Source organism: Maylandia zebra, linkage group LG4 (assembly GCF_041146795.1).
Source record: "Maylandia zebra isolate NMK-2024a linkage group LG4, Mzebra_GT3a, whole genome shotgun sequence".
NCBI classification, from domain to species: Eukaryota; Metazoa; Chordata; class Actinopteri; order Cichliformes; family Cichlidae; genus Maylandia; species Maylandia zebra.
The window spans coordinates 23,246,578-23,273,994 of NC_135170.1; the positions used below are offsets into that span (position 1 = coordinate 23,246,578).

General features: G+C 43.8%; 1 protein-coding gene and 1 long non-coding RNA gene across 2 annotated transcripts; both read left to right on the forward strand.

The window, feature by feature from the left end:
* Positions 1-240: 240 nt before the first annotated feature.
* Positions 241-1,840, forward strand: LOC143418519 (uncharacterized). The gene is made up of 3 exons (XR_013098506.1): positions 241-312; positions 771-925; positions 1,017-1,840. It is a non-coding gene; the product is annotated as an uncharacterized LOC143418519 (long non-coding RNA).
* A 9,323-nt stretch (positions 1,841-11,163) lies between these two features.
* Positions 11,164-26,402, forward strand: LOC101482341 (cytochrome P450 2K1). The gene is made up of 9 exons (XM_024802204.2): positions 11,164-11,440; positions 11,597-11,759; positions 12,963-13,112; positions 13,301-13,461; positions 23,753-23,932; positions 24,024-24,165; positions 24,500-24,684; positions 24,793-24,934; positions 25,009-26,402. Exons 1-9 carry the CDS (start codon positions 11,231-11,233, stop codon positions 25,194-25,196), a joined length of 1,521 nt encoding a protein of 506 aa, XP_024657972.2. The 5' UTR covers positions 11,164-11,230; the 3' UTR covers positions 25,197-26,402.
* Positions 26,403-27,417: the final 1,015 nt, after the last annotated feature.

Sequence of the window (27,417 nt, forward strand, 5' to 3'; positions counted from 1 at the left end):
ATTTCTAAAATTAAGCAATTTCCTATCAAAATTGCTTAATAAACATTTATTTTGTTTATTTGTATTTTATTAGTATTTTCCTTAAGTGTGTCAAATATATATTTTCTCATCTAAATGTCCACTGCGTTCTGAGCCAGGGGGCGGTGATGCGCCTTAACATTGGTTGCCAACCAAGAAGAAGAAGAAGCTGTGAGCCAGGAGGGAGGGGGTGAGTGAGTGATTCGTTCGCTCTATGATTCAGCACAGGAGGGAGGGGTGAGCGAGTCCTGAGTGATTCGCTTATGCTTACGATTCAGCACAGGAAGGGAGGGGGTGAGTAGCTCAAATGTGTTGTTAGCATGTTAGCAGCGCGATGCTACTCTGAACCGAGGAGCTATTTTCTTGATGTGAGCTTCTACTCAGGGTTTTTTCTTCCAGTTCAGAGCAGAAATGCTTTTGTTACGAAACTGGCTGTTGTTTCCCCCCCCCAATTTTAATTATAAGCTAGATATATTTCTACTAATGGAATTAGTTTGCTAACAGCAACAGGGATGAGTCAGTTGGGCTTGTGAATCATGATTCACGAGTCAGTAAAGTGATTCTCGAGTATTGAACGATTCGTTCACGAATCGAACATCACTAATGTAAAACAGCACGACAGTAAGCTGTATTAAAGAAAGATTGTTGTTGCTCCACGTTATCGCTTGAGCGGGAGTTTTATTCAAGAGCCCAACACAACACTCACCGTCCCTCATTTTCACTTGTGAGTTGATGGGTGTGTGTGTGTACAGCGGTGTCCGGGGTTTCTGGAGACGTCAGGCCCGCAGAGTTTCCTGCCGTTAAGCCAGCCACACCTGAAAGTGAATGAAACTCACCTGTTACTGATCAGCCTAATCTGAAGAGCTACTTAACAGACGAGCTGAGCTTCACTCGATGCTGGATCGTTGTGAGAAATCATTCAGTTCCCAGCTACTTTGTGATAGTGTTTCGAGTGGAGGGGATTGCGTGTATTAACGGCAGTGTGTTTATATCCAAAGTGTTGCGGAAACGAGTGGAGGAAGTGGAGCATGTTGTTCATAGTTACTGAAAGGAAAAGGACAACCACCACGAACACTGGAGAAGTCATGCACGGGAGCGAGCACACGAAGAGAGAAACACACGCGGAAGATTGTTGCACTTGTTGTCATTTTCTTCCCTGTAAATAAACACATTGTACTCTACAGGAAGTCTTGCATTTGGGTCTTGCTTTCATAACTCTGACATACATTCCTGCTTTATGTAACTCTTTGCTTAGACTGTAATTTATTAAATGTGTTATCATTTCCAATAATCTACAGTCTCTTAACTTTTTTATTTTGGCTACTTTACTTATACTTGCCTTAAAATGTGCCTGTGGGATTATAATATTATTTTATGCCATGTTAGACCCTTAATTAAAGATTGTGAATTATTATGTAGTTTTAGTTTGCATTATTCTCCTGAATTAGAAGAAGGTGATAACTATTACATTTGTTAAACTGATTTGCATAGACTGCTGATTTATTGTGAATGAATGATATTGTTTTATGATGCATTATACTGCTGAGTTATAAGAAATACTGTTCGCAGAAAGTCATCGCCTTATTTGTCTGATTAGAAGAGAACAGAACATACTGGAGTTTTCTGCCCCATCTCAGCAGGAGCAGATAAACAGGGAGCCAAGGTCGTAGCTTAGGCGCCGTGTGAGAGAAAGAATGTGAATTTTTAGGCTTTTATGATTAGATGGGGGCCACTAGAGGCTATAAGAGTTTGATCAATGCTCCACCATTTTGAGATCTGATGCTGTCTGCGTACGGTGTCCATCTCCCACGCGTGTGATCATTAAAATCATCGTTTGACTTGACCCGGCCCGACCAGTGTTGTTATTTTGGTTTTTCCTCTTGTATCCATCCCCAATATTTGAATCCATAACATGCCCATTTCAATAATGCAAATTATTTGTTTAGCAAATACTTAAGAGTATACCTGATGGACTTCCGGTTTAGGTGACTATTGCGTAGGTCGCACCGAGCGTAGCTCCTGCAGAGTCTAGTTATTATCTAGCATTTCCAGGCACATTTTGACGGGTTTTTTCTTTTTGTATAGTTCCGAGACAAGACTGTTTTTGCTTTTTGTGTTTACAATGTCGCGTAAGGTTAATAAGAGCGCAAGCACCTCTCAGCCGAACTTGCGGCCTGCTGCTAACACTGCATCCCCGCCTCGTGGTAAAACTTCGCCACTGCCTGGGTCACCCGACACACCGCTCGTCGTTACGGAAAAATTCACGAAGGCTGAACTCCTCTCTGAACTTCGTGAAGAAATTTCAGCACTGTTTAAAAAGGAACTGACGGCAGCGTTTGCGGAGAATCTCACGTCTATCAGGTCCGACATACAGCAACTAAAAACGGACCTTTCCTCAGATATAACTACCATGCGGCAGGAATTCGCTGGCCTCAGGAGCACAGTTACGGAGATGGAACAGTCTCTCTCCACATACACGGATGATATTGTCCACCTCCAAGCCAAAGTGGATGCGATGTCAAAGGAGTTGGCCAAATTGGAGAATAAATGCGAGGATTTGGAGTCCAGGTCTCGCCGCAATAATATACGCATTGTTGGTGTGCCAGAGGAGAACGTCCTGTCCGCTACAGATGTGTCCGTGCTGTTGATGGAGGCATTTCAGCTTGGGAAGGAGCCGCTTGTAGACAGAGCCCACCGAACTTTGGCCCCCAAACCTAACACCGGTGAACGCCCCCGTGCTATGGTTGTGAAGCTGCACTATTACGCGGACTGTGCTAGGATTCTCCAGAAGGCCAGGGAGCTGCAGAGGGTGCAGATAAATAATATGACCATTTCTGTGTTCCCCGACCACACCGCTAAGACAGCGCGGGCCCGTGCGGCTTTCAATGAGGTCCGTCGCCAGCTTCGCGGCAGCCAGGGAGTCCGATTTGGGATCCTCTATCCGGCAAGACTGCGGATCACTTATCAAGGAATGCAGCGCGACTTCGTCTCGCCAGATGAGGCCAAGGAATATATTAAGACAATAACCACGCGATAAAAAATATAGCGGGACAATGTTTGTTTGTTTGAAATAGCGCATGATCCAAATCCAAACATCATTGTGGTAAGCTAAGTTTGTTACTCTGCCAAACACTTGTTTTGTTTTACCTGTCTAATAGTAAAATATAATTGGGTTATTTTTATTTTATTTGTGCCTTTTAATCTATTGAGAAATAACTCTGTTGGAGCTTTGGTTTGACACGGTTCGTTTCGTAGTCGGGAGCGTTTTTGTTCAGATTGCTCCGGGTGGGAGCGTGCACTGCCGTCTCCATCGTTTGGGGATGGGGGCTTTTGCTGTGCAGGGGGGAGGTGGGAGGGTGTGTTTGACGTGTTATTATTATTTTTATTCTGAAGCTGTACTTCTGTTGTTGTGGGTTTGCGTTGTGTGTTTGTGTGAGTGTGTTTTTCCCACTTGTTCTTTCTTTGGGGGTGAAGAAATAAGTATTTTCTCTTTTATCTTTCTGCAATGACCAGTACTTCAGGTCAGTCCTTAGGCAATTGTGATATTAGATTTTTAACTTGGAATGTCAAAGGTATGAATAGCCCAATTAAACGATCTAAAATATTCTCGCATCTTAAACGTTTAAAGAGTGATGTAATGTTTTTGCAAGAGACCCATTTGCGAAATCGGGATCATCTTAGGCTCAGGTGCCCATGGGTGGGTCATACTTTCCATTCAATGTTTAATTCAAAAGCCAGGGGGGTGGCGATCTTAATAAACAGAAGGGTACAGTTTACAGCCTCTGAGATTAAAGCTGACAAAAACGGGAGATATTTGGTTGTTGTAGGCACCATGTACAATGTACCCGTCCTCTTAGTCAATGTGTATGCGCCAAATTTTGATAATCCAGGTTTTACAGATGCACTTTTGAGTAGTCTCCCTTCCCTTGATACTCATCTTTTGATATTGGGTGGTGACTTAAACTGTGTTATTGATCCTGCCTTAGATCGCTCGAATCCTTGGACCCTGACCCAATCCTCTATGTCTAAGTCTATTTCAGAGTTTATGTCTCAGAATGGTTTTGTAGATCCCTGGAGGTTTTCTAACCCTACTACCAGAGCGTACTCTTTCTTTTCTCAGGTACATCAGTCCTTTTTGCGGATTGATTATTTTTTTGTGGACGGTTCCCTTATTCCAAAAGTACTGTCATCTACATATCATCCTATTATCATTTCCGATCACGCACCACTTAGCGTTGACATCAAGCTCATAGCCCAGTCCTCTTTTTCCTCACCCTGGAGATTTAACTCTTTGTTGCTTTCGGATGAGGGGTTTGTTACCTTTATCAAATCCGCAATTGATGAATTTATGGTGTTTAACGACAGCGATACTGTTACGAGGTCATTACTTTGGGAATCCCTTCCGGCGCCCCCCGTGTGCGGCAGCCTGTTACAGCAGCTCTGCTCATTCTGAGTTTCTTTCTTTCTTATCTTTTTTCTCGTAATTTTTTTATAACTAACGTATTAGTAATTAGACTCTGCAACCATGTTCTACCGTTTTGTGCTAGTCCTGGTCGTTTTTCTCAGTTTATTTCTACTTTTTTCACCCGTGTCTGGGGACCCAGAGCAGAGATCCTTTGTTTACAGTAAGGATCAGCTGTTAGCGCTGAGTCCTGCAGCGGTACTGCCGGCGGACAGACCCGATATTCCCAGCGAGCTGAGGAGGAAAAGACGGGGGTGTCGTGCTGGGAAGGAGCGCCGTCGCCCGAGAAGGAGACGTTATCGACCATCTCTTCCTTCTGTAATTATTGGAAACGTAAGATCTTTGCCCAATAAGATGGATGAGCTCATGTCGCTAACCTGGTCACAGAGGGAGTACCGGCAATGTAGCATCATGATGCTAACGGAGTCGTGGCTAACATCGCTAACTCCGGACACAAGCGTGACACTACCGGGATTCCAGCTGCTGCGAGCGGACAGGACCAGAGACAGCGGTAAGAGGAAAGGAGGGGGACTGGCAGTTTTTGTGAACGACAGATGGTGTAACCCTGGGCACATCACTGTAAAAGAGCAACTCTGCAGCAGAGACATTGAGCTGTTAGCCGTTAGCATGCGTCCGTACTACCTGCCCCGGGAGTTCTCGCATGTTATCGCGATAACAGCGTATGTCCCCCCCTCGGCCAACGCGGATGCAGCCTGTGACTCTCTCCACTCTGTGGTCAGCAGACTGCAAACACAATCACCGAGAGCCCTTCTCATAATATCAGGGGACTTCAATCATGCCTCACTGGACTCCACACTGCCCACCTTCACCCAGTATGTGACCTGCCCAACCAGAGTCAATAAAACACTGGACTTACTGTATGCCAATGCAGAAGAGGCATATAGTTCATCACCTCTCCCTCCCCTGGGCAGATCTGATCACAACCTGGTGCACCTTGTCCCTGTGTATGAGCCCTTAGTGCGCAGGGAGCCACCAGCCACCCGCACAGTACAGAGATGGTCAGAGGAGAGCGAGGAGGCTCTTAAGGATTGTTTTGAGTCGACTGTGTGGGAGGTGATTTGTGATGACCACGGTGAGGACATCGACAGCCTTACTACATGCATTACTGACTATATAAACTTCTGTGTGGATAACACTGTACCTACCAGGACTGTACGGTGTTTCTCCAACAACAAACCTTGGATTACCCCAGAAATTAAAACCGTCCTCAAGCAGAAGAGGAGGGCCTTCAAATCCAGAGACAAAGAAGAGTTGAAAAGGGTGCAGAGAGAGCTGAGGGGATTGATAAGGAATGGGAAGGAGAGCTACAGGCAGAAGATGGAGAACCAGCTTCAACAAAACAACGTTGGTGAAGTCTGGAGAGGCCTCAGAACCATCTCGGGCCACAAACAGCAGAACTCTCTGCCTGGGAGGGATGTGAGATGGGCAAATGAACTGAATCATTTCTTCAACAGATTTGACTCAGCCATGAGGCAGTCTGCAACATCGGCTGCAGACTCACCCACCCCCACTGCTGCTGTTCCACCTCAGACACTTCACACCTCCTCTATTCACCCTGCTCACTCCCCCCCACCCCCAACAACAGCATCCAATACACACTCAACACAAGGCTCCAGCCTGTCTCTCTCAACCACCCAGGTTAGGAGGGAACTGAGGAGGATTAATGGCAAGAAGGCAGCGGGTCCAGATGGCATCAGCTCGAGGGTCGTCAGGTCCTGCGCGGACCAACTGTGTGGGGTGATGGAGCACCTCTTCAGCCTGAGGTTGGGAAGAGTTCCACAGCTCTGGAAAACCTCCTGTGTTGTACCAGTGCCAAAGACTTCACGCCCCAAGGACCTCAACAGCTACAGGCCGGTGGCTCTGACATCCCACCTGATGAAGACCCTGGAGCGGTTGGTCCTGGCTCAGCTTCGGCGCCTAATAAGCTCATCACTGGACCCACTTCAGTTTGCCTACCAGCCTGGCATTGGAGCGGATGATGCCGTCATTCACCTCCTACATCGTTCCCTCGCTCACCTGGAGACCGCTGGAAGCACTGTGAGAATCATGTTCTTTGATTTCTCCAGTGCCTTCAACACCATTCTTCCCTCGGTTCTAAAGGACAAGCTGGTGAACTCTGGAGTGGACCATCACCTCACTACCTGGATCCTGGACTACCTCACCGACCGACCACAGTATGTGAGGACTCAGGGCTGTGTGTCGGACAGGGTCGTCTGCAGTACGGGGGCCCCACAGGGAACGGTTCTGGCTCCATTCCTCTTCACCATCTACACTGCAGACTTCTTCCACAATTCCACCCAGTGCTTCCTGCAGAAGTTCTCTGATGACTCTGCAATAGTCGGCCTCATCACTGATGGGGACGACAAGGAGTACAGAGGTCTGACCCAAGACTTTGTGGACTGGTGCCAGCTGAACTACCTCCAGATCAACGCCAGTAAAACCAAGGAACTGGTGGTAGACTTCCGCAGGCACAAGCATTCTCCACTGCAACCACTGAACATCCAAGGTATGGACATTGAGGCTGTGGACAGCTACAGGTACCTTGGTGTTCATCTGAACAATAGACTGGACTGGACTCATAACTCAGACGCCCTCTACAGGAAAGGGCAGAGCAGGCTGTACCTGCTGCGGAGACTCAGGTCGTTTGGAGTGGAGGGCCCACTCCTGAAGAAATTCTATGACTCTGTTGTGGCTTCTGCTATCTTTTATGGTGTGGTCTGCTGGGGCGGCAGCATCTCTGCTGGGGACAGGAAGAGACTGAACAGGGTGATCCGAAGGGCCAGCTCTGTTCTAGGATGCCCTCTGGACCCAGTGGAGATGGTGAGTGACAGGAGAACGGCGGCTAAGCTGTCATCCCTGATGGACAACATCTCCCACCCCATGCAGCAGACTGTGACAGCACTGAGCAGCTCCTTCAGTGGGAGACTGCGGCACCCACGGTGTGGGACGGAGAGATTTCGCAGGTCTTTCCTCCCCACTGCTGTCAGACTCCATAATAAAGACTTTAACTGATCAAGCACACACATCCATACATATGCAATAATACTAAGTGCAATAATCCTTTCTGTCATCGTTGTATTTTTACTCAGTTGTATATAGTATTTGTATTTGTATTCTATTTTTATCTTATTGTATATTTATTTTATTTTATTCTACTGTATATAGTATTTTATTTTATTCTATTCTGTACAGTTGTGTACTGTATTTATTCTTATTGTATTCTAATTTTTGCCTCATAACTTTTGCACTGTCCACTTCCTGCTGTGACAAAACAAATTTCCCACGTGTGGGACTAATAAAGGTTATCTTATCTTATCTTATCTCTTAAGGCATATGTGCGTGGGCAAATAATTTCTTTCTCTGCCCATTCCACTAAAAGCCACAAAGCCAAACTTCAAACTTTGACTACACAAATTTGTGACATAGATAGACAGGTTGTTGACAGTCCCACTCCTGATTTGCATAAAAGACGACTTGACTTGCAGACCGAATTTGATTTACTTTCTACGGCAGATGCTGAACGTCTCTTACTTCGTGCGCGTGCGACTTATTATGAACATGGTGATAAGCCCAGAAGGCTTTTGGCCCATCAGTTAAAACGTCAGGCCTCTTCTCGATTAATTTCTCAAATTAAAGATGCGGCAGGCAACTTGGTCTCTGATTCAAAGGAAGTAACGAGGTGTTTAAGACGTATTATTCCTCCCTATATGAATCTGAATCTGCTGCTGACGCCTCTGAGATGGATTCCTTTTTTAACGGTCTTATAATGCCCACTGTCGATCCTGTTATAGCTGAACAATTAGATGCCCCTTTTAGGTTGGATGAAATTGTGCATGCAATCAAGACCATGCACAATAGTAAGGCACCAGGACCTGATGGGTTTTCAGTTGAATTTTTAAAAACATTTGTAGACAAGTTAGCCCCACTACTTCTTTCAGTGTATAATGAATCTTTTGTACGTGGTCTATTGCCCCCTACATTGTCTCAAGCACTAATTACTGTTCTCTTAAAGAAGGGTAAGGATCCTACGTCTTGCACCTCGTATAGGCCTATTTCACTGCTGAATGTTGATGTTAAAGTCTTGGCTAAAATTTAGCAATTCGCCTTGAAAAGGTTCTTCCTACTATTATTTCAGATGAACAGAATGGCTTTATTAAAGGCCGCCAGCTGTTCTTTAATGTCCACACGCTTTTGAATGTCATTCTTTCCCAACACTCGACCACTAATTCAGAAGTAGTTATCTCACTTGATGCTGAGAAAGCTTTCGATCGTGTGGAGTGGAACTTTCTCTTTGCGGTCTTGCAAAGATTTGGTTTCAAGGACAGATTCATTTCATGGATTCGACTGTTGTACAAGGCACCCCAAGCCAGTGTCTATACAAATGGTGTTTCCTCTGGCTACTTCTCATTGTCACGCGGCACGAGACAGGGTTGCCCCCTGTCCCCCCTACTTTTTGCTATTGTAATTGAACCCCTATCTATAGCTTTGAAGGCTCTTCCTCATTTTCGTGGTATTTCCCGGTCAGGCCTTGACGTAAAATTGTCTTTATATGCAGATGACCTGCTTCTATATGTTTCTGATCCCTTATCTAGCATACCATCGATTGTGTCTCTATTAAACAAGTTCGGCTCTCTGTCAGGTTACAAAATAAATCTTCTTAAAAGTGAATGTTTCAGACTTAGCCCTGCCGGCTTTAAGTATTTGGGAGTTAACGTGACTCGTACTTTGTCTTCTCTATACTCTTCCAATTTCTCCCCTTTAATGACTCAAATTCAATCGGATTTTCAGAGATGGAAATCGCTACCTTTGTCCCTAATTGGTCGGATCAATGCTGTAAAGATGAACATTTTGCCTCGATTGTTATTTCTGTTTCAGAGTATTCCTATATTTTTACCTAAAGCTTTTTTCAAAAAGTTAGACCAGCTAGTTACATCGTTTTTGTGGGGAGGGAAACACCCCAGGGTGAGGAAATCATTATTACAGAGACTGACATTTGATGGTGGTCTTGCCTTGCCTAACTTTTTATTTTACTATTGGTCCTCTCATGTTCACAAATTGACCCATTGGCTTGAATCTCAAGAACTGCTGTGGTGCAAACTGGAACGCCTGTCGTGCACTTCCTCATCCTTAGAAGCTTTATTGTTCTCTCCACTACCACTTAAGCCTTCTCATTTCACCCAAAATCCCGTGGTACAGTCTAGTCTAAGGGTCTGGTCACAATTCAGGAGTCATTTTAAGTACATCTCTGCGTCAGTACACATGCCCATCACGCAGAACCATCTGTTTACTCCTGGCTTCATTGATGGTACCTATGTACAGTGGAAGCATCATGGTATTAATACGTTTAAGGATCTCTATAAAGATGGTACTTTCTTAACTTTTTTAGACCTGTGTTCAGAAACAAATCTTCCGGCTACCAATCTATTCCGTTATTTTCAGGCACGGCATTGCACTTCTGCTCTCTTCCCCTCCTACCCTCTTCTTCCAAATGTCCAACCGTGGGAGGAATTCTTATCCCTTAAACCCAATAAGAAGTCAATTATATCTTTAATATATAAACAACTTATGGATTTAAATGTCCATTCAGTTGCTAAAATTAGGGGGGCTTGGGAGCGGGAGTTAGGAGTAATTTTTTCGGATCAGCAATGGGAGAAGGCAGTATCCAATGTCCGTTATAGTACGTCCTGTGCCAGGTTACAACTTATCCAGTTCAAGGTGTTGTACAGGGTTTACTATTCAAAGTCTCGTCTGTCTGAGATTTACCCACAAGTGATGGATCAGTGTGAGAGATGTCATGCCACCCCATGTGACCTAGGCCATATGTTCTTTCTGTGCCCAAGACTCCATGGCTTCTGGAGTCAGTATTCAGTTATTCTTTCCAAGGCTCTTGGGACCCAAATCTACATGGACCCTTTTCTAGCTGTTTTTGGGCTTCCAGTCAACACTGGTCTAACCGACCCTACACACTTCAAAATATTAGCCTTTACATCACTTTTGGCTAGACGTTGCATCTTACTCCTTTGGAAATCTTCAAAGCCACCTTCAGTTTCTTTTTGGTTTAGAGATGTGATGTCATTTCTTAAATTGCAAAAGATAGGCCTTGTGGCGAAGGGAAATACAGAGAATTTTATCGTATCTGGGGCCCCTTCGTAGACTATTGCAAGTCATTACACGCTCTACCAGCTGATTAATATCATATCTCTCCCCCCCCCCCTTTTTTTTTTGTGTGTTTTGGGGTTTGTTGTTTGTGTTTGTTTTGGGTTTCTTATTAGGTTTTGTCTTGTTTGTTTATTTAAGCGTGTGTGTGGGTGTGCCTGTGTGTGTGTGTGTGTGTGTGTTATCGTATCTGTTCATGTAAGAAAAACTAAAAAATATGTGAGGGGAACAGATTGTATTGTCATTGTAAACCACTGTACACTTGTCTCTCAATAAAAATATGAGAAAGAAAAAAAAAAAAAAAAAGAGTATACCTGATAACCCAGGTGGTTTTGGAGAGTTGTTTATTGACATCAGAGTCTCTGGTAGCCTTCCTGGCCTTTTTTATCAGCCATTGGAAAACAGCCTGATTTTAGTAAACGGCGTCGAGTGAGTTAACTGTCTTCCATGCAGTGTTTACTTTTTGCAAAGCCAGTCAAACCCCCCCCACCCCACCCACCCTGCAGTCTGGCACAAAGCAAAGTGTGTTACCTGCAAGGACAGCACAGAGGAGAACCATCAACATCAGAGCAAATGGAACATTTTGGGGATTTTATCTTTTTCATTTTGTTCAGTCCGACCGCAATGCTGGCAGCCGTTGTTTTCCTGCTTGTACTTTATCTTGTTTCTATCATTTTCATCTCTAAGGAAAAAGGAAATGAACCCCCAGGACCGAGACCTCTGCCCCTGCTTGGTAACCTGTTGCAATTAGATCTTAACAGACCCCACAAAACTCTGTGTGAGGTAAGGTAACTCTTCTCAAGATCTGAATCAAAAGAAGCCAGTTTAAACATATTACAATACCTAATGCTATGTTATGGCCCTAGCAGGGTCTCCTGTGAAATGTTAGGGGAACGTAACATGCTATTTAATTATTATTATTTTGAATGATTCTTCCAGCTTTCAAAGGAATATGGCTCTGTATTTACTCTTTACTTTGGAACCAACAAAGTCGTGGTCCTGGCTGGATATGAGACAGTCAGAGAGGCACTGGTCAACTATGCAGAGGAGTTTGGAGAGCGCAACATCTCCCCGATACTTAATGATATAACCCGAGGTCATGGTAAGATTCTTTATATTGTGGTTTATTAAGTTTAATTTCATGTTCATAAATCTGTGTTAGCCCAGGGAAATTGCAGGTTTTGTTATTTGTGATCACTAGAGATATAAGAAAACATGATCGAAACAGGCTACACAATTAACAGCATGTTTCCTCATGTTTTGCAACAGCTGACCAATATCTTGAAGTCCAGGTTTCTTTTCAATCAGAAAAATAATATTTCAAAATAATATTTTAAAGGTTTAGTGGTGCATATTCCTTTGTTCTCGATGTCTGCCATGAGAGTAAGTTCTGCTGTTTGTGACAACATTGTGTTGTACTTTGAGTTCAGTTGATAGTTGGCTTTATAATAACATTTCACCAATGACACAGATGGAAATGTCAGATCAAAAGTGATAAAATGACTCTGAAATAAAAAATTAAAGACCCGTAGAATTACGGTTGAAAACCTTAAAAACAGATGATTTTCTTTTTGAAGAAATGCTGATTTTATTTTATTTTTTTGCTCTGATCTTTGCTGTTTTGCTTGGTTAAGATCAGATTGAGCAACAGCCCCCTTCACTCTCACTGACCTGACAGATCGCTCAACAGCAAATCCCTTTATCAATGTTTTACTTTGTGGATTTTACATTTAACACACATTAGCATGTTATATTACCAGCTAAAGTCACTTTCCCTTGCTTATCCAACTCAGAATCAGTGGTTGGTTGAGGTGGTTTGATGCTTTATATTTATTTTGTAATTATCTTTTTTTCTTGCTTTGTAAAAGTCGTCACTCTGCTGCCTTCAGACTTATCCATGTTTGAAATAATCAGCACATGATTGGGAAATCCTGGACTGACATATCGAGTTGATAACGACAGCAGTCATCTGACCTCTTACCCGATTGGTGATGTGAAAGAGAATTAACACAGGAAAAAACAAACAAACTTTGAAATGATAAATATGATAAAGTAGGACCTCAGCTGTGGAGCCCGAGAAGTACACGCTGAAATACAAAATTACATGAAACACATACTGTCAGTTCTTTATTTGAGTTAAGGCATGAATGCAAAATTGAGAACTCTGTCACAGAGACTACTGCTGAAACAGACAAAGGTCTGCGCTACAAGCCTGATTGTTCATTTGTGCCTCTGCTGAACTGATGAATGTCAGGCTCTTGCTGCTAGGCTGGAGCAGACATGCATTATACCTTATGTTTTGTAGGAATTTTGTTTGCAAATGGAGAATCGTGGAAAGAGCTGAGACGTTTTGCCCTCACCACCCTCAAAGACTTTGGGATGGGCAAAAGACTTTCTCAGGATAAAATCCTGGAGGAGTGTGGTTATCTGATTCAAGTGATTGAAGAGCATAAAGGTATGGCGATAGTGTGTGTACATGTAAGTGATGACATTGTGTGCTGAAGCAGTTTTGAACCCTGAACTTCAACTTAAAGGATTTTTTAAAATTTTTTAGCACACCTCTAAATTTTGTGCATTTCTGTTAGCCCGTGTACGAATTTATTTATTTTAGATTTTTCCCCCCCCTTGTGTGTCAATTTACAGGAAATGCTTTTGATACAGCTCTTCCAATAACTTACGCAACAGCCAACATTATCTCCTCTATTGTGTATGGAAGCAGATTTGACTACGGTGACCCTGTATTCAAGAACATGGTGAAGCGAGCCAATCAAACCATATGTGTCTCAGGTTCTGCATCAGTCCAGGTTGGCTTTTTGACTTGACGCTGTTTTTAAAATAAATTACACATAAGATTTAAATCCACTAATATTACCACTGTGCAAAGGATCGAGGTATAAATTGATACTGTTACAGCTTTAACAGCAATCAGCATCCGTTTTCATGCTGATTCAGATTTGATGATGTTACCGGCACCAGACCTAGGGGAATCTGGACCGGCAGCAAGCGGCACACAGGCTAGAGAGCACTGCGTAGCCAAATATGAGCAAACTGTGGATTAATAGAGAGGACATCGAAGTTAGCGTCTTGCTCAGGCTGGAGCTCATTTATTTCTCCACATATACACAATACAAATCACACTAGACCATGCATTCTTCCCATAAAATAACAGAGTTCATAAACAAAAATAAAGTTACAAAAAGCATTCTCTCAAAAGCAAAATAAATACAAACTAATTCAAAATGACTTTACATACTCACACTTAAACAAAACACTCACGGCCAAAGCATAACAACATACCAAAATAACCCATCTCACATTCACACAACCTTTCCCCACATTCGCGCCATATACGCTATTACTTTTGAACATGGCGTCTCCTGAACGCAACCAACATGGCGGCAGACGACTGCAAACATTGTTTCACCAACAAAAAGCTTTCCCCTTAATACATGTACTCAGTACTGCTTGGCTAACACTAAAACAAACACTACAACACATTTTCGGAAGTCGCAGGTTGCCACTGTCATAGCATATACTTATAGTGCTACGTAGCATTAAAGCATTATGCCGATGATGCACTAATACTCATTACAACAAAATACCACAAAACAACATCATCACTCTCATCTCAAAATATAGCCGAACAGTTGTTACTCAACTTACATGACATTTAGAACCAGTTCGGTAACATAAAAGTTTGTTTGTCAGTACCTGTGGATTAATAGAGAGGACACCGAAGTTAGCGTCTTGCTCAGGCTGGAGCTCATTTATTTCTGAGCTGCGCATACGCAGAGCCTATAGCTAGTCTCTCTGGTAGTTCCACAGCAGTGCAAGAGCACCATCTACTGGCATAATGAAATATAACCAATATAACAACACATAACAATGTCAAAATAAGTCACAATAATAAACAAAAAATAAGGGGGTATTTGGTTTTCTTACAAAAATAAACATGTAGCTTTTTCAACCTGCTACACTCTCCCCTGCTTTAAGAGATGGCTCCGGACATCTGGAACCAAACTAACACACTTCATGGCGTTTGCCCAAAGTCTTTAAAGTCTAATAGTCAAAACTATTAGTTCCAGGAGTAATGTCAAAAGGTCTTTTGGTCACCAGTCTAACATGTCCATACTGGTGTGAGGTAATAACAGTCAGGAACAGCTCGGTAAAGTGACATGTGGCAGGGAACATATGCAAGCATCATGTTTGCTCCAGGTCTCCAGAGCTGATATGAAGGCTGTCCCATTTGGCTATATGTAAAAACCTCTTTCGGTTTCACAGCTCTGGTCGACCTCCGTATTGGTGGCACATCCCATTCTGGTGTCTCTGGGGCAGGGTCCCTGTTATCCACACAGCTCTCCGACCCTGTGTCCTCCATAAGATCCTCAGTTGCAGGTTCCTCCTGGGTTTCCACAGTTGGTGATGAAACAACAGGCATTGGGAAATCTGCTGGTTCTGTAGATACAGCTGGTGGGACTGCACTTCCCTGCTGCACTTCCACTGATTCCATTTCGTGTCTTATTGGCTGAAACTCAGGAGCTACAGCTCTCAGTTCACTGTGTGGTCTCGGCTGAGGCCTTTTGGGGTTAACTCTCCTCCACTGATACACAGGTATAGTTCTCAGGCTGTATGTGTACCCTTCCTCTTCATCCGAATGATCAGACTCATGTTCCACTGTTTCATTGGGGTTTGTCTCTCCCAGTCTTTGTGTTTGTCTTTTCTGACGTCCCTGCTGATCTTGCTCTACCGGCAAATCAGTCACAAGCAGCAGGAGGTTTCGATGCAGGACACGAAAGGTTTTGTCTCCTGTTTCTGATTGTACCCTATATACAGGTCCATCTCCAATCTTCTCAACAACTCTGTGAATTTTCTTTTCCCAGTAGGCACGGAGTTTGCCTGGACCACCCCGCTCGGAGAGGTTTCTGACAAGCACTCGATCTCCTGGTTGCAGTGCGATGCCTTTGATGTGCTGATCATAATGCTTTTTCCCCTTTGCAGAGGACTTTGCACTGTTTTCTGAAGCAATTTTATAGGCTTCCTGCATGCGTGCAGCCCACTTTTGTGCATACTCCTGTCTGGACTGTGACTCTTTTTCAGGTTTTAAATCAAAAAGCAGATCAACAGGCAAGCGTGGGGCTCTTCCATAAAGGAGGAAGAAAGGTGAATAGCCTGTTGCCTCATGTCTTGTGCAGTTATATGCATGGACTATATGGGGCAAATGATCCTTCCATTCTGCCCTTTTCTCCTCATGAAGAGTCCGTAGCATTTGTAGAAGTGTTCTATTTAGACGCTCAACAGGATTTCCCTGTGGGTGGTAGGGGTTGTTCGAGAGTGGCCTATTCCTGCCAGCTGTTTGAGTCTTTGGAAAAGGTTGTTCTCAAACTCCCGGCCTTGGTCATGATGCCGCTTTTCAGGGTACCCGAAACGCGGGATAAAGTCAAGAAAGATTTTCTCAGCTGCTGTTTTGCCAGATTTATTCTTAGTCGGGTAAGCTTGGGCAAAACGGGTAAAGTGATCTACCAAGACTAAAATGTACTCAAAGCCACCTTTACTTGGTTCTAGATGTAAATAGTCAACCGAAATGAGTTCAAAGGGGGCACTGGTTGTTATCGAGCCCATTGGTGCTCTCTCTGGGACACTTGGCCGTTTCTGTTTGATACAAGGGCACTGGCGAATGACATAGTCCTCAATTTCACGCTGCATAAAAGGCCAGTAAAACCTCTCCCTTGCTAACTGAATGACTTTGTCAGCACCAACATGTCCCATATCATCATGCAGGTGTTTCCGTACAGTTTGCTTAAGCTTACTGGGTAGAATCAGCTGTTTTCTTTGTCCAGTCTGTCTGTACAGTATTCCTTCCTCAAGTACAAGTCTGTTCCATTCATGTACTAGCCTACGTGTCTCTTGTCCTAGCTGTCTCTTATCTTTACTATTAGGACTCCATCTACTCTTTTTCAGATTTATCACCTCACAGATAGGGGGGTCCTCCCTCTGCGCAGCCCTGATGTTTTCTGGGGTGATGACAGGGGCACCTTCAGGGGGTGTGTCGTCAACACAGTGCAGTGCAGCCACCCATGGTACATCACCGTCTCTCATGGCTTTGTCTCCTTGCCAGATTGCAGAAACCACTTCTGGGGACAGTGTCTCAGTATACTCCATGAGGTGTTCCTGGAGTGGCAATGGATAGCGGGAGAGCGTGTCAGTGTCTGCGTTGGACTTGCCTGGTCTATACTTTACAGTGAAATGGAAGTCAGCTAATTCGCCCACCCACCGATGTCCCACAGCGTTTAACTTTGCTGTGCTCAAGATGTATGTGAGGGGATTATTATCTGTGTACACTGTGAAAGTGGGTGCATAGTAGAGGTAATCCCTAAATTTATCACAAATTGCCCACTTCAGGGCAAGGAATTCAAGCTTGCCAGAATGGAGATGGTAATTTTTCTCAGCAGGCGTGAGTGTCCTGGAACCATAAGCAATGACACAGAGCTTTTCCCCCTGTTGCTGATAAAGCACAGCCCCCAGGCCTTCATTTGATGCATCTGTGTGTAGAACGAAGGGCAAACTGAAATCTGGGTAAGCCAGGACAGGTGGACGGGTTAACATATCCACCAGACGTGACACCACAGTACGATGTTCTGCTGTCCATTGCACTGGTGTTTTGGAAGGAAGCTGACCACCATTTGTGCGCTTTAACTTGATTTTGGCTCTAGTTGAGCTACATTGCAGGCTAGGATCACTGGGACTCTCAATAAGCTTAAACAGTGGCCTCGCTATTCTAGAAAAGTCCTGAATGAACGTCCTGTAATACCCTAGAAACCCTAGAGTGCTCTGACCTCTCCCATGTTCTTTGGCTCTCTGTCTCTCAAATGTTCCACTGCTTCGAGATCTTTTGGGTCTATCTGGACACCTTCAGTGGTCACCAAGCGCCCAACATACCTGACCTGACGCTTAAACAGTTCACATTTTTTGGGACGTAGCTTCACACCATGCTCTCGCAGGCGGCAAAGCACATGCATCAGATCATCAACATGGTCATGAAAAGTCTTGGAAAAGCAAAGCACATCATCTAAATATGGTGAGCAGCACTCATCCCTCAGACCATCAAGGACCCCCTCCATGCATCTCTGAAATGCTGCTGGGGCGTTGGTAAGGCCAAATGGGAGGCGGATCCACTCGTACAACCCCCAAGGCGTGCTGAATGCTGTCAGGTGTCTTGATCTTTCATCAACAAAGCCCTGGTGGTACGCACTACCCTGGTCGAGTATTGAAAACCATGAATAGCCCCCCAAATTATCCAGCAGGTCTTGGATGCGTGGTAGTGGGTGGCGGTCAGCAATGGTTTTACGGTTAAGGCCCCGAAAGTCAATACACAAGCGTAAGCTTTTGTCTTTCTTTCGGACACACACCACCGGAGATGAGTAGGGTGATGTGGACTTTCTGATCCAGCCGTTGTCCAGCAAATTCTGAACATATTCTTTTACCTCTTTATACAAAGGTTTGGGGACCGAATTGTAGGATGTCTGGACAGGCGTATCGTCTTTCAGATTAATTTTCAACTGCAAGCTTGGGATGCAACCAATGTCAGAGTCACTTTGGGCAAAAACATCTGACTGTTCATACAACATGTCTCTAACTACCCTCTGTCAGGTAGGACAAATCAACAGGTGTATGCCATCTCTGACCTTCATTGACTTCTGTCTGATGCTTTTCGTTACCTAGCTGAACTGAACACACTTTTACATTTGTATGGGCTGATGACCCTGCGTCAGCAGAGAGATACTTGACAGGTTTTACTTCAGTCACCTCTTCCAATGTACCTAAGACTGTTCTTTTGGAGAGAAAAATGTCATGTTTGGTAGGATTCTGAATGGGAATCTTAACAATTTTTGTCAACCCACTGGGGACATCTACCAAAGCTGGGAACAACTCCAAACCCTCAGGGCAGCTGTTCTCTAGATTTGGTTGGAAGAGTCATGGGCCACCTCTTGGCCATTCTCTGACTCTACACTTTACTTCACAAATCTGTCCTGCAGGAATCATTACACCTTTTTTTCCTGTTCTCACACTACACTCAGGATCTATTTCATCAGGGGTGGGCATCTGAAGTGCTGAAACTAGAGCATCTACTGCACTGCTGCTGACACTTAAAGCTTCTTTGAGGAGCGCAGACAGGTCAGCCCCACCTCTCTGTTCTTTATTGGTTTTTAGGATTTCAGCTATTACGTTGCTGCCTAAAATAAGACAGTTAAGGTTGTGCTGACTGATAAGCACTGGCACTTGTATGGCGACATGCCCATAGTTCACACTCTGAATTTGAAGTTCCGTGTCTGCCCAACCATCAAATGGAACGTCTGTACCATTAGCTGCCGCTATTTCCAGAGGCTGGTCTGAAAGGAGGGACTCAAGTGGCTTGATCTTAATGTGGGGGATGTTTTTCTCTATCCATGCTCTTGATACCATAGTCACTTGGGCCCCTGAATCAAGCAGCATCTTAAGTGGTACTCCATTGATGGCACATGAGACCATACATCTGTTCCCAATAAGCTGTGCAGTGGGTTTCGCTGGTGGTGCAGGACTGGGTACATTTGATCTCACCACACTTGAAGTCTTAGCAAAACTGGTGTGTGCTGGGGACTCCTCGGCTTGTTCGGTCACTGGCAGCCCCTCTCCAGTGACCTCACCCCGTTTCCCGACACCTTACGCCGCAGGCAGCCAATAGCCCGGTGTCCTGGCTGGCCACACGCAAAGCAGTGGGGGGCAGCTCACTTTGCCTTGCTGTACACAATCACCACATCTGCCCTGGTTCTCAGCTGGAGGTGTTGGAGGGTGGTTCAGGGGCGAGCAGGAGTCTCCAGATGCCACACTATCAGTCTGGCTCACCACTTTAGTTAGCTGTCTAGTCAATGAAGACACTTGGGCAGTCAGTTCTCTAATAGCTGCACGGTTAGCCTGTAGCTCAGTGTTAACCTTCGCTTGCTCAGTCAAGTCCGTGTTAGCAAGCTGAGCGGCACTTACAGTCACAGGTCTGATTTTAGATGCTGTACCCAGTCGCCTCAGTCTCTCAGCTTCCTCGCTGATGGACTTTGTAATCTGTTCAAGCAAAAAGTCGTCACTAACCTGCAAGTCATTAAGAAAAGGTTTGAGGTCTTGTCTCACATAGTTGTTTTTTTCATTGAACCCTTGATAAAGTGTGTGAAGAAATGTGCCCTGCACAAGCTTTTTGTCATAGCTAAAGTCTGCACCAGGCTGTCGTGACTCAAATAGTACACGCTGTTTTAACCCTATAATTCTGTACAAAAACTGCTGTGCACTCTCTTTGTCTTGCTGCTTAGCATTACTTAGCTCTTGAAAGAGTTCAGCGCTATTCTTGTCTCGAATATGAGAGCGGAGAAGTTTCTTCAAACCATCAACTGTCAAATCATCTTTGTTGGTTAACATTTCCTTGAGAGTACCAGGCTTCATTATCTTTAGCAAGGTTCTGATTATTTCACACTCAGTAAACCCTTCTTGTAACCCCTCATCAATTTGTTTGCACAGACTACTGTAGGACATATCCGAGCCAAGATCTGAAATTTGTCCACCATGCAACTTGAATTCTCTGCGTGGAAACAAAGCTGCCACATCACTGAGACTCAAAACTTGGTCATATCCTCTGGACGGACGACTCACCCTGCCAGGGGAAACCCCAGCAACACTAGGCGCCGGTGACACTGAAGCTGGGATGTTGAAGTTCTTGGTGGGCGTATCAGTGTCTCTTAGCATGGATGAGGGAAAGGTGGAGATGTCTCTGTCCTGTGGTAGAATGGGCTGTGTGTGAGAGTCTGTGTTAGGGGATGTGGTCAGCTGGCATAGCCAGGTGTCTGTCAGGATGTGTGGGGTCAAGTAGGGCACTCCTGCTGCTGGTTAGGAATATCTTCCATCTCAAGCGGCACGGCCAGATGATCTCCAGCCCCTCCGACGTCCGTTGACAGCAGGTCACTCTCGATGTCGTCGAGGAGCAAGAGCTGGGCCATACCTTCATCCTCCAACGCTCTTAACTTTTCACCTCTGATGTACTCAACGATCAGGTCATACAGTTCTGGTTCACTTAAGCCATAGGTGTCAAACTCTGGCCCGCGGGCCAAATTTGGCCCGCAGCCTAATTACATTTGGCCCGCGAAGCCATACCAAATTATTATTAGAGCTGGCCTACTGGTATTATACAGCTAATATATATATTGTTTAGTATTAAGCTTTGCTCGTTCCATATTCAGTTTTTCAGCAAAACTTGTTTGAGTCCATAAGAAGAGATTCATTCTTAAATCTGGAGGAAGATTTTTTTTCAATAAATATTAATGTTAGCCCGCGACCTTGTTCCAGTTTTGAATTTTGGCCCACTGTGTATTTGAGTTTGACACCCCTGACTTAAGCCATCAAGATTGCGAGTCATACTGCCATCCTCCACTGAAGAAACAACAGTGCGCAGCTGGCTCACACTCAAATCACAAAGTCTTTTCTGGATCTTTACTATCAACAACCGCCGTGGGGTAACAGTGGCCATCTTGACGTTTTGACTGTGACCTGGGCTCCCTGGATGACGCACTCAATGCAGCCTTCCCTGAGACTTTGGACACCAGTTCTGGTCGTTTGGCACACACGTCACCACTAGACGATCCCGTTTTCTTACAAAAATAAACATGTAGCTTTTTCAACCTGCTACAATGACAATCACATACATTCATATATGGAAGTAGAACATCCTGTGAAACTATAAAATCTTATAAAAGCAGCTTAAATTAGCAACAACAAACAGGCCTCATGACCTGATTTCTACTACACGTATAAGGCTGCCAGGCACCAGCCGCTCCCACCCGACGACGGGCACCGGAACAGTCAGGACCTCCTCCACTTCCACGGCTTCGGGGAACGCCAGTTGGGGTGGCGGCCGGGACCAGATCCGAGCTGCCAGGTTCTCAATCCATCATACGCTCGATTCGATTCTGCAGTTCTTCCTGCTGCTCCCGCTGTTTGGCCATGTGTTTTGCAAATGTGGCTCTGTGGTGCATTGGAAATCTGACTGTTTGCTTTTTCACAATCTTTTTTCTTCTTATTTTATAAATTTGTTTGTTGCTCATTGAGCCAAAGAGAGTAATTCTTAATCATGAGATACAATAAAATGTATACAGTGGGGCAAAAAAGTATTTAGTCAGCCACCGATTGTGCAAGTTCCCCCACCTAAAATGATGACAGAGGTCAGTAATTTGCACCAGAGGTACACTTCAACTGTGAGAGACAGAATGTGAAAAAAAAATCCATGAATCCACATGGTAGGATTTGTAAAGAATTTATTCGTAAATCAGGGTGGAAAATAAGTATTTGGTCAATAACAAAAATACAACTCAATACTTTGTAACATAACCTTTGTTGGCAATAACAGAGGTCAAACGTTTACTATAGGTCTTTACCAGGTTTGCACACACAGTAGCTGGTATTTTGGCCCATTCCTCCATGCAGATCTTCTCGAGAGCAGTGATGTTTTGGGGCTGTCGCCGAGCAACACGGACTTTCAACTCCCGCCACAGATTTTCTGTGGGGTTGAGGTCTGGAGACTGGCTAGGCCACTCCAGGACTTTCAAATGCTTCTTACGGAGCCACTCCTTTGTTGCCCGGGCGGTGTGTTTTGGATCATTGTCATGTTGGAAGACCCAGCCTCGTTTCATCTTCAAAGTTCTCACTGATGGAAGGAGGTTTTGGCTCAAAATCTCACGATACATGGCCCCATTCATTCTGTCCTTAACACGGATCAGTCGTCCTGTCCCCTTGGCAGAAAAACAGCCCCATAGCATGATGTTTCCACCCCCATGCTTCACAGTAGGTATGGTGTTCTTGGGATGCAACTCACTATTCTTCTTCCTCCAAACACGACGAGTTGAGTTTATACCAAAAAGTTCTACTTTGGTTTCATCTGACCACATGACATTCTCCCAATCCTCTGCTGTATCATCCATGTGCTCTCTGGCAAACTTCAGACGGGCCTGGACATGCACTGGCTTCAGCAGCGGAACACGTCTGGCACTGCGGGATTTGATTCCCTGCCGTTGTAGTGTGTTACTGATGGTGACCTTTGTTACTTTGGTCCCAGCTCTCTGCAGGTCATTCACCAGGTCCCCCCGTGTGGTTCTGGGATCTTTGCTCACCGTTCTCATGATCATTTTGACCCCACGGGATGAGATCTTGCGTGGAGCCCCAGATCGAGGGAGATTATCAGTGGTCTTGTATGTCTTCCATTTTCTGATGATTGCTCCCACAGTTGATTTTTTCACACCAAGCTGCTTGCCTATTGTAGATTCACTCTTCCCAGTCTGGTGCAGGTCTACAATACTTTTCCTGGTGTCCTTCGAAAGCTCTTTGGTCTTGGCCATGGCGGAGTTTGGAGTCTGACTGTTTGAGGCTGTGGACAGGTGTCTTTTATACAGATGATGAGTTCAAACTGGTGCCATTCATACAGGTAACGAGTGGGGGACAGAAAAGCTTCTTACAGAAGAGGTTACAGGTCTGTGAGAGCCAGAGATCTTCCATGTTTGAGGTGACCAAATACTTATTTTCCACCCTGATTTACGAATAAATTCTTTACAAATCCTACCATGTGAATTCATGGATTTTTTTTCACATTCTGTCTCTCACAGTTGAAGTGTACCTCTGGTGCAAATTACTGACCTCTGTCATCATTTTAAGTGGGGGAACTTGCACAATCGGTGGCTGACTAAATACTTTTTTGCCCCACTGTATATGACACAATATGCACTCACAGTCATTAAGAGAATACATGGTAACGCTACCTGAAAATATTAGATATCTTTAGATGCACAGCAACAGTAACTTTGTTAATTGTGATTTCAATGATTTCTGTGAGAGAAATTCTGAAATAAGTTAAGTCATTGGTGCTTTCACAAAAATGAAAACCAGGATTTAGTGAAAAATTGTGTAATAATACTATATTGACATTTTTAAGTATGTAAACTGTGTCATATGACAAAGTAAAGTGTATTTCATTTTATTTCTGATAATTACGTGTATTTACTTGGAATAAGCTTTGTTTTACTGTTTTTTCCACAGCTTTTTAACATGTTTCCTTGGCTGTTCGGTTGGATAAAAAATCGCCAGGTGGTGTTAAAAAATGTTGAGATGGCTGTCACAGATATAAAGAATTTAATTAATCATCTGAAAGAGACTCTGGAGCCCGGACTGTGCCGAGGGCTTGTGGACTGTTTTCTGATTGTGAAACAGAAAGAAGAAGTAAGACAATATGTGTTTTTTAAAATTATGATAATATTATTTACACTTTAGGTTTGATAGCAATAAGCAATGTGAGTGTTACTTCTTTTAGGACTCCTGTGTTTTGGATACTCACTACAATGAGGAGAACTTGACATTCACAGTGAGCAACCTGTTTGCTGCTGGCACTGACACCACAGCAGCCACACTGAGATGGGGTTTGCTGTTAATGGCTAAATACCCACACATACAGGGTAAGGAACTGGACAAGACATGCAAGTCTCATTATGTATGGTAATAACACATAAATAGAGTTCAGTGTCCTGTTGGGGTACAAGACCAAGGACTTCAGTTATGGGTTTACTGACATGTCAGCATGTGATATCAGAGAGATAAGGCAAAAAATTAGGAGTTTTGTCTTTGTTACTACCAGTCAGTGGTAAATAAATACACATGTCAGATGCAAACAATGTGCACCATAACAATATTCTGTGTATATTTTGGATTTAAATTTTTTTTTTTTACACATTTTAGCAGATCTGTTAAAACTAATGTGGACAAATGCGTTTCTTTATTTTGTCTCTGCAGAGCAGGTCCACGAGGAGCTGAGCCGGGTAGTAGGAAGCCGACAAGTTTGTGTAGATGACCGGAAAAACCTGCCGTACACTGATGCAGTCATTCACGAGACTCAGAGACTGGCGAATATTGCTCCCATGTCTCTTCCTCACCAAACTAGCCAAGATGTCACCTTCAAGGGATACTTTATCAAAAAGGTCAGCTGCTGTACCTAAATATATTTTAACATCTTGATTCACTTCTGATAACCTGAACTAGTTCTGTAGATGTACATCTACATGAGAAATCTTCTTGGTTTCCCACAGGGAACTATTGTGTTTCCCCTTCTCACCTCTGTCCTGTATGATGAGAGTGAATGGGAGAGCCCACACACTTTTAACCCTTCACATTTTCTGGACAAAAAGGGTCAATTTGTCAGGAGAGATGCCTTCATGCCCTTTTCTGCAGGTATGACAACTTTGATAAAATGTACACTTCCACAGACGTGATTGGATTTAAATGAGTGTAAACTGCTCTTGCAGGTCGCAGGATGTGTCTCGGAGAAGGTCTGGCTAAGATGGAGCTCTTCCTCTTCTTCACCTCCCTCATTCAGCGCTTTCGTTTCACTCCTCCACCTGGAATCACAGAGGATGAACTGGATCTCACACCAGCTGTGGGATTCACCACCCCTCCTTCACCTCATATGCTGTGTGCTGTCAGTCGCCAGTGAGAGACACATGGAACTTGACATTATAGCATTTACTTGTGACAATAGCATAAGCAATAGCATCAAACAGATGTCAGCATTCTGAACAACAGGCAAAGGCAGATGTCAAGGGAACAGATTTTTCTGACTACTTTTTAGTTTTACTCCCTACAGTTTCAAGCAAATATCTGTACTTTCTACTTATTACGTTTTCAAAACAGGCTCATTACTTTGGCTATAATGCATTTGGGGGGAATCATTATCTCGTTATTATCTTGTCACTGTGGACCTCCCAGCCCATTGTTCCTTCACTGGGCTGGTTTCAGTCATTATGCAAATGTACTGTTTATTAGATTGGAGAAACCTGCAGTCAGCTGACACTGAAGAAGTCACTTGGATGAGAGACGAAACGTTTCTCCCACTGAAAACGCTACTTTCAGATAAACAGAATCAACTTTTGGAGACTGCAGACCTTTGTTTGTTTATTAATCACCAGTGGATAAAAAAAGATGACATGTGTCAAAGTCAGGGATTAAAAGTGATTGTTTTTAAGTGTCAGTTAATTTCCAGTGCAGCTTTCCTCTCAGCTCAACAAACATCACAAACACACAAAGTGTTTGTGTGCAGTTTGTCTCAAAGTGTGTTGCTAGCTAAAGGTCCAGCTGCTGTATTTCCTTGCTGTAGGTTAGTGCAGGATAAACAGGTTAGTTTGTTGTACTGTGAAAAGTGAAGAACACACTGCTCTTTAAGAATAAACAGTGTGGTTTATTTACAAAGTGGTAAAAACAGTGAACAGCTGATCCAGGTGCAATGAAAGTTGAGTGGGTGGTTTTCTCCTCTTCTTTTCGTCCGTGCCCGAGTAGAGAATAAACACCCCGTGTCCTCCAATAACCCTCGTCCCAGGTGGTGATTAACCCTCGAAATTCCGAGAACACAACATCACGGGCAGGCCGACCGATGCCAGTCACTTCTAACAAGTAAAATCAAAGTATAATTGACAGAATGAGTGGAGTCATTCAAATTTTTGATTACCAACCAGAACTTTGTTTGAATGATTAACAGATCATATCAGTATTTTTGTTTTTCACTGTTATTTTTTAGAGAGTAATTTGTTAGAGGTTTATTCTTTCAATTGCAGGAGAATTGTGAAAAATGTTGTTTTCTGCAGATACATTTGGAATTGTGCATTTTCAATAACGGATCTAAAATGGCAATAAACGAAAGTCTTTAGCTTTTCAGTTTGCTTTTTGCACGCAGTGAAACACATCATGAACATAAAGAAGACACACTTTTACCAAAACAGTGAAGATACTACAAATGGCATGTAAAAATACAGCATGTTGGATCAGGTTTAGATAGGTATTCTTACATTGTACTCTAATTTATTCAATATTTAAATCTGCTTAGCCAGCTATTTTAGTGCAACAAACCTTTGGAGGAAACTAAGCTCTATAATGAACACTCACAGTCCAAGCCATTAACAGTCAGATTTATGGTTGACCAGACTTTAGTTAGAATTTGTTTTGTTTTGTTTTTTAGACAGTAATTTTTTAAAGGCTTTACCTTTTCCATTGGTGCAACCTTTTAATTTCTTTTTTTAAATTTACCTATGCTGTGTCTATGTTTAGTAGTTAATACCCAGGTAACATCCTTGACCACATTAGTTGTTCTTCCTGTTAAAAGCGGGTTTTTCCTTCCTACTGTTGCCAAAGCACTTGCTCAGGGAGTCATATGATGGTTGTAATACAATTAATTGAAAATTCATAACAGCACTTATCACAGCCTATAAACTATAACTAAGAACTATAACTCCTTCCCATTTGCACCGAAACACACCCACAAAGAAAATAAGTTTCTTTTTCTGTACTAAAGTGCAATGGTGAAAGTGAGGTTAAAGTAAGTAAGGCGTCGTCAAAGGAGCTTGCAAAGAAAAGCGTCTGGACTTCTTTAAGTTACTTGAAGACGTTTCACCTCTCATCCGAGAAGCTTCTTCAGTTCTAAGGTCAAATGGTGGAGAGTCCCAGATATAAACCTAGTGGGAGTAACCCCCCACAGAGGGACAAAAGGACCCCCTGATGATCCTCTAATCGCCTGAGCCAAGGTGTGAAACTGGGTGTGGGTCCCAATCAGCCAGAGTTTCGGGTGTGTTCATTGTGAAACCTGGCCCCACCTTATCATGCGAATTCCTGGGATCAGATGGCCCAGGATGTGAGTGGGCGTTAAGGCGTCTGGGAAGGGATCTCAA

Bases quoted from the DNA above. Each gene is read 5' to 3' on its own strand.
- LOC101482341 (XM_024802204.2), top strand. From the start codon at position 11,231: ATGGAACATTTTGGGGATTTTATCTTTTTCATTTTGTTCAGTCCGACC. The intron at 23,933-24,023 runs GTAAGACAATAT...TACTTCTTTTAG, and splicing joins TTGTGAAACAGAAAGAAGAA to GACTCCTGTGTTTTGGATAC. The intron at 24,685-24,792 runs GTCAGCTGCTGT...GGTTTCCCACAG, and splicing joins AGGGATACTTTATCAAAAAG to GGAACTATTGTGTTTCCCCT.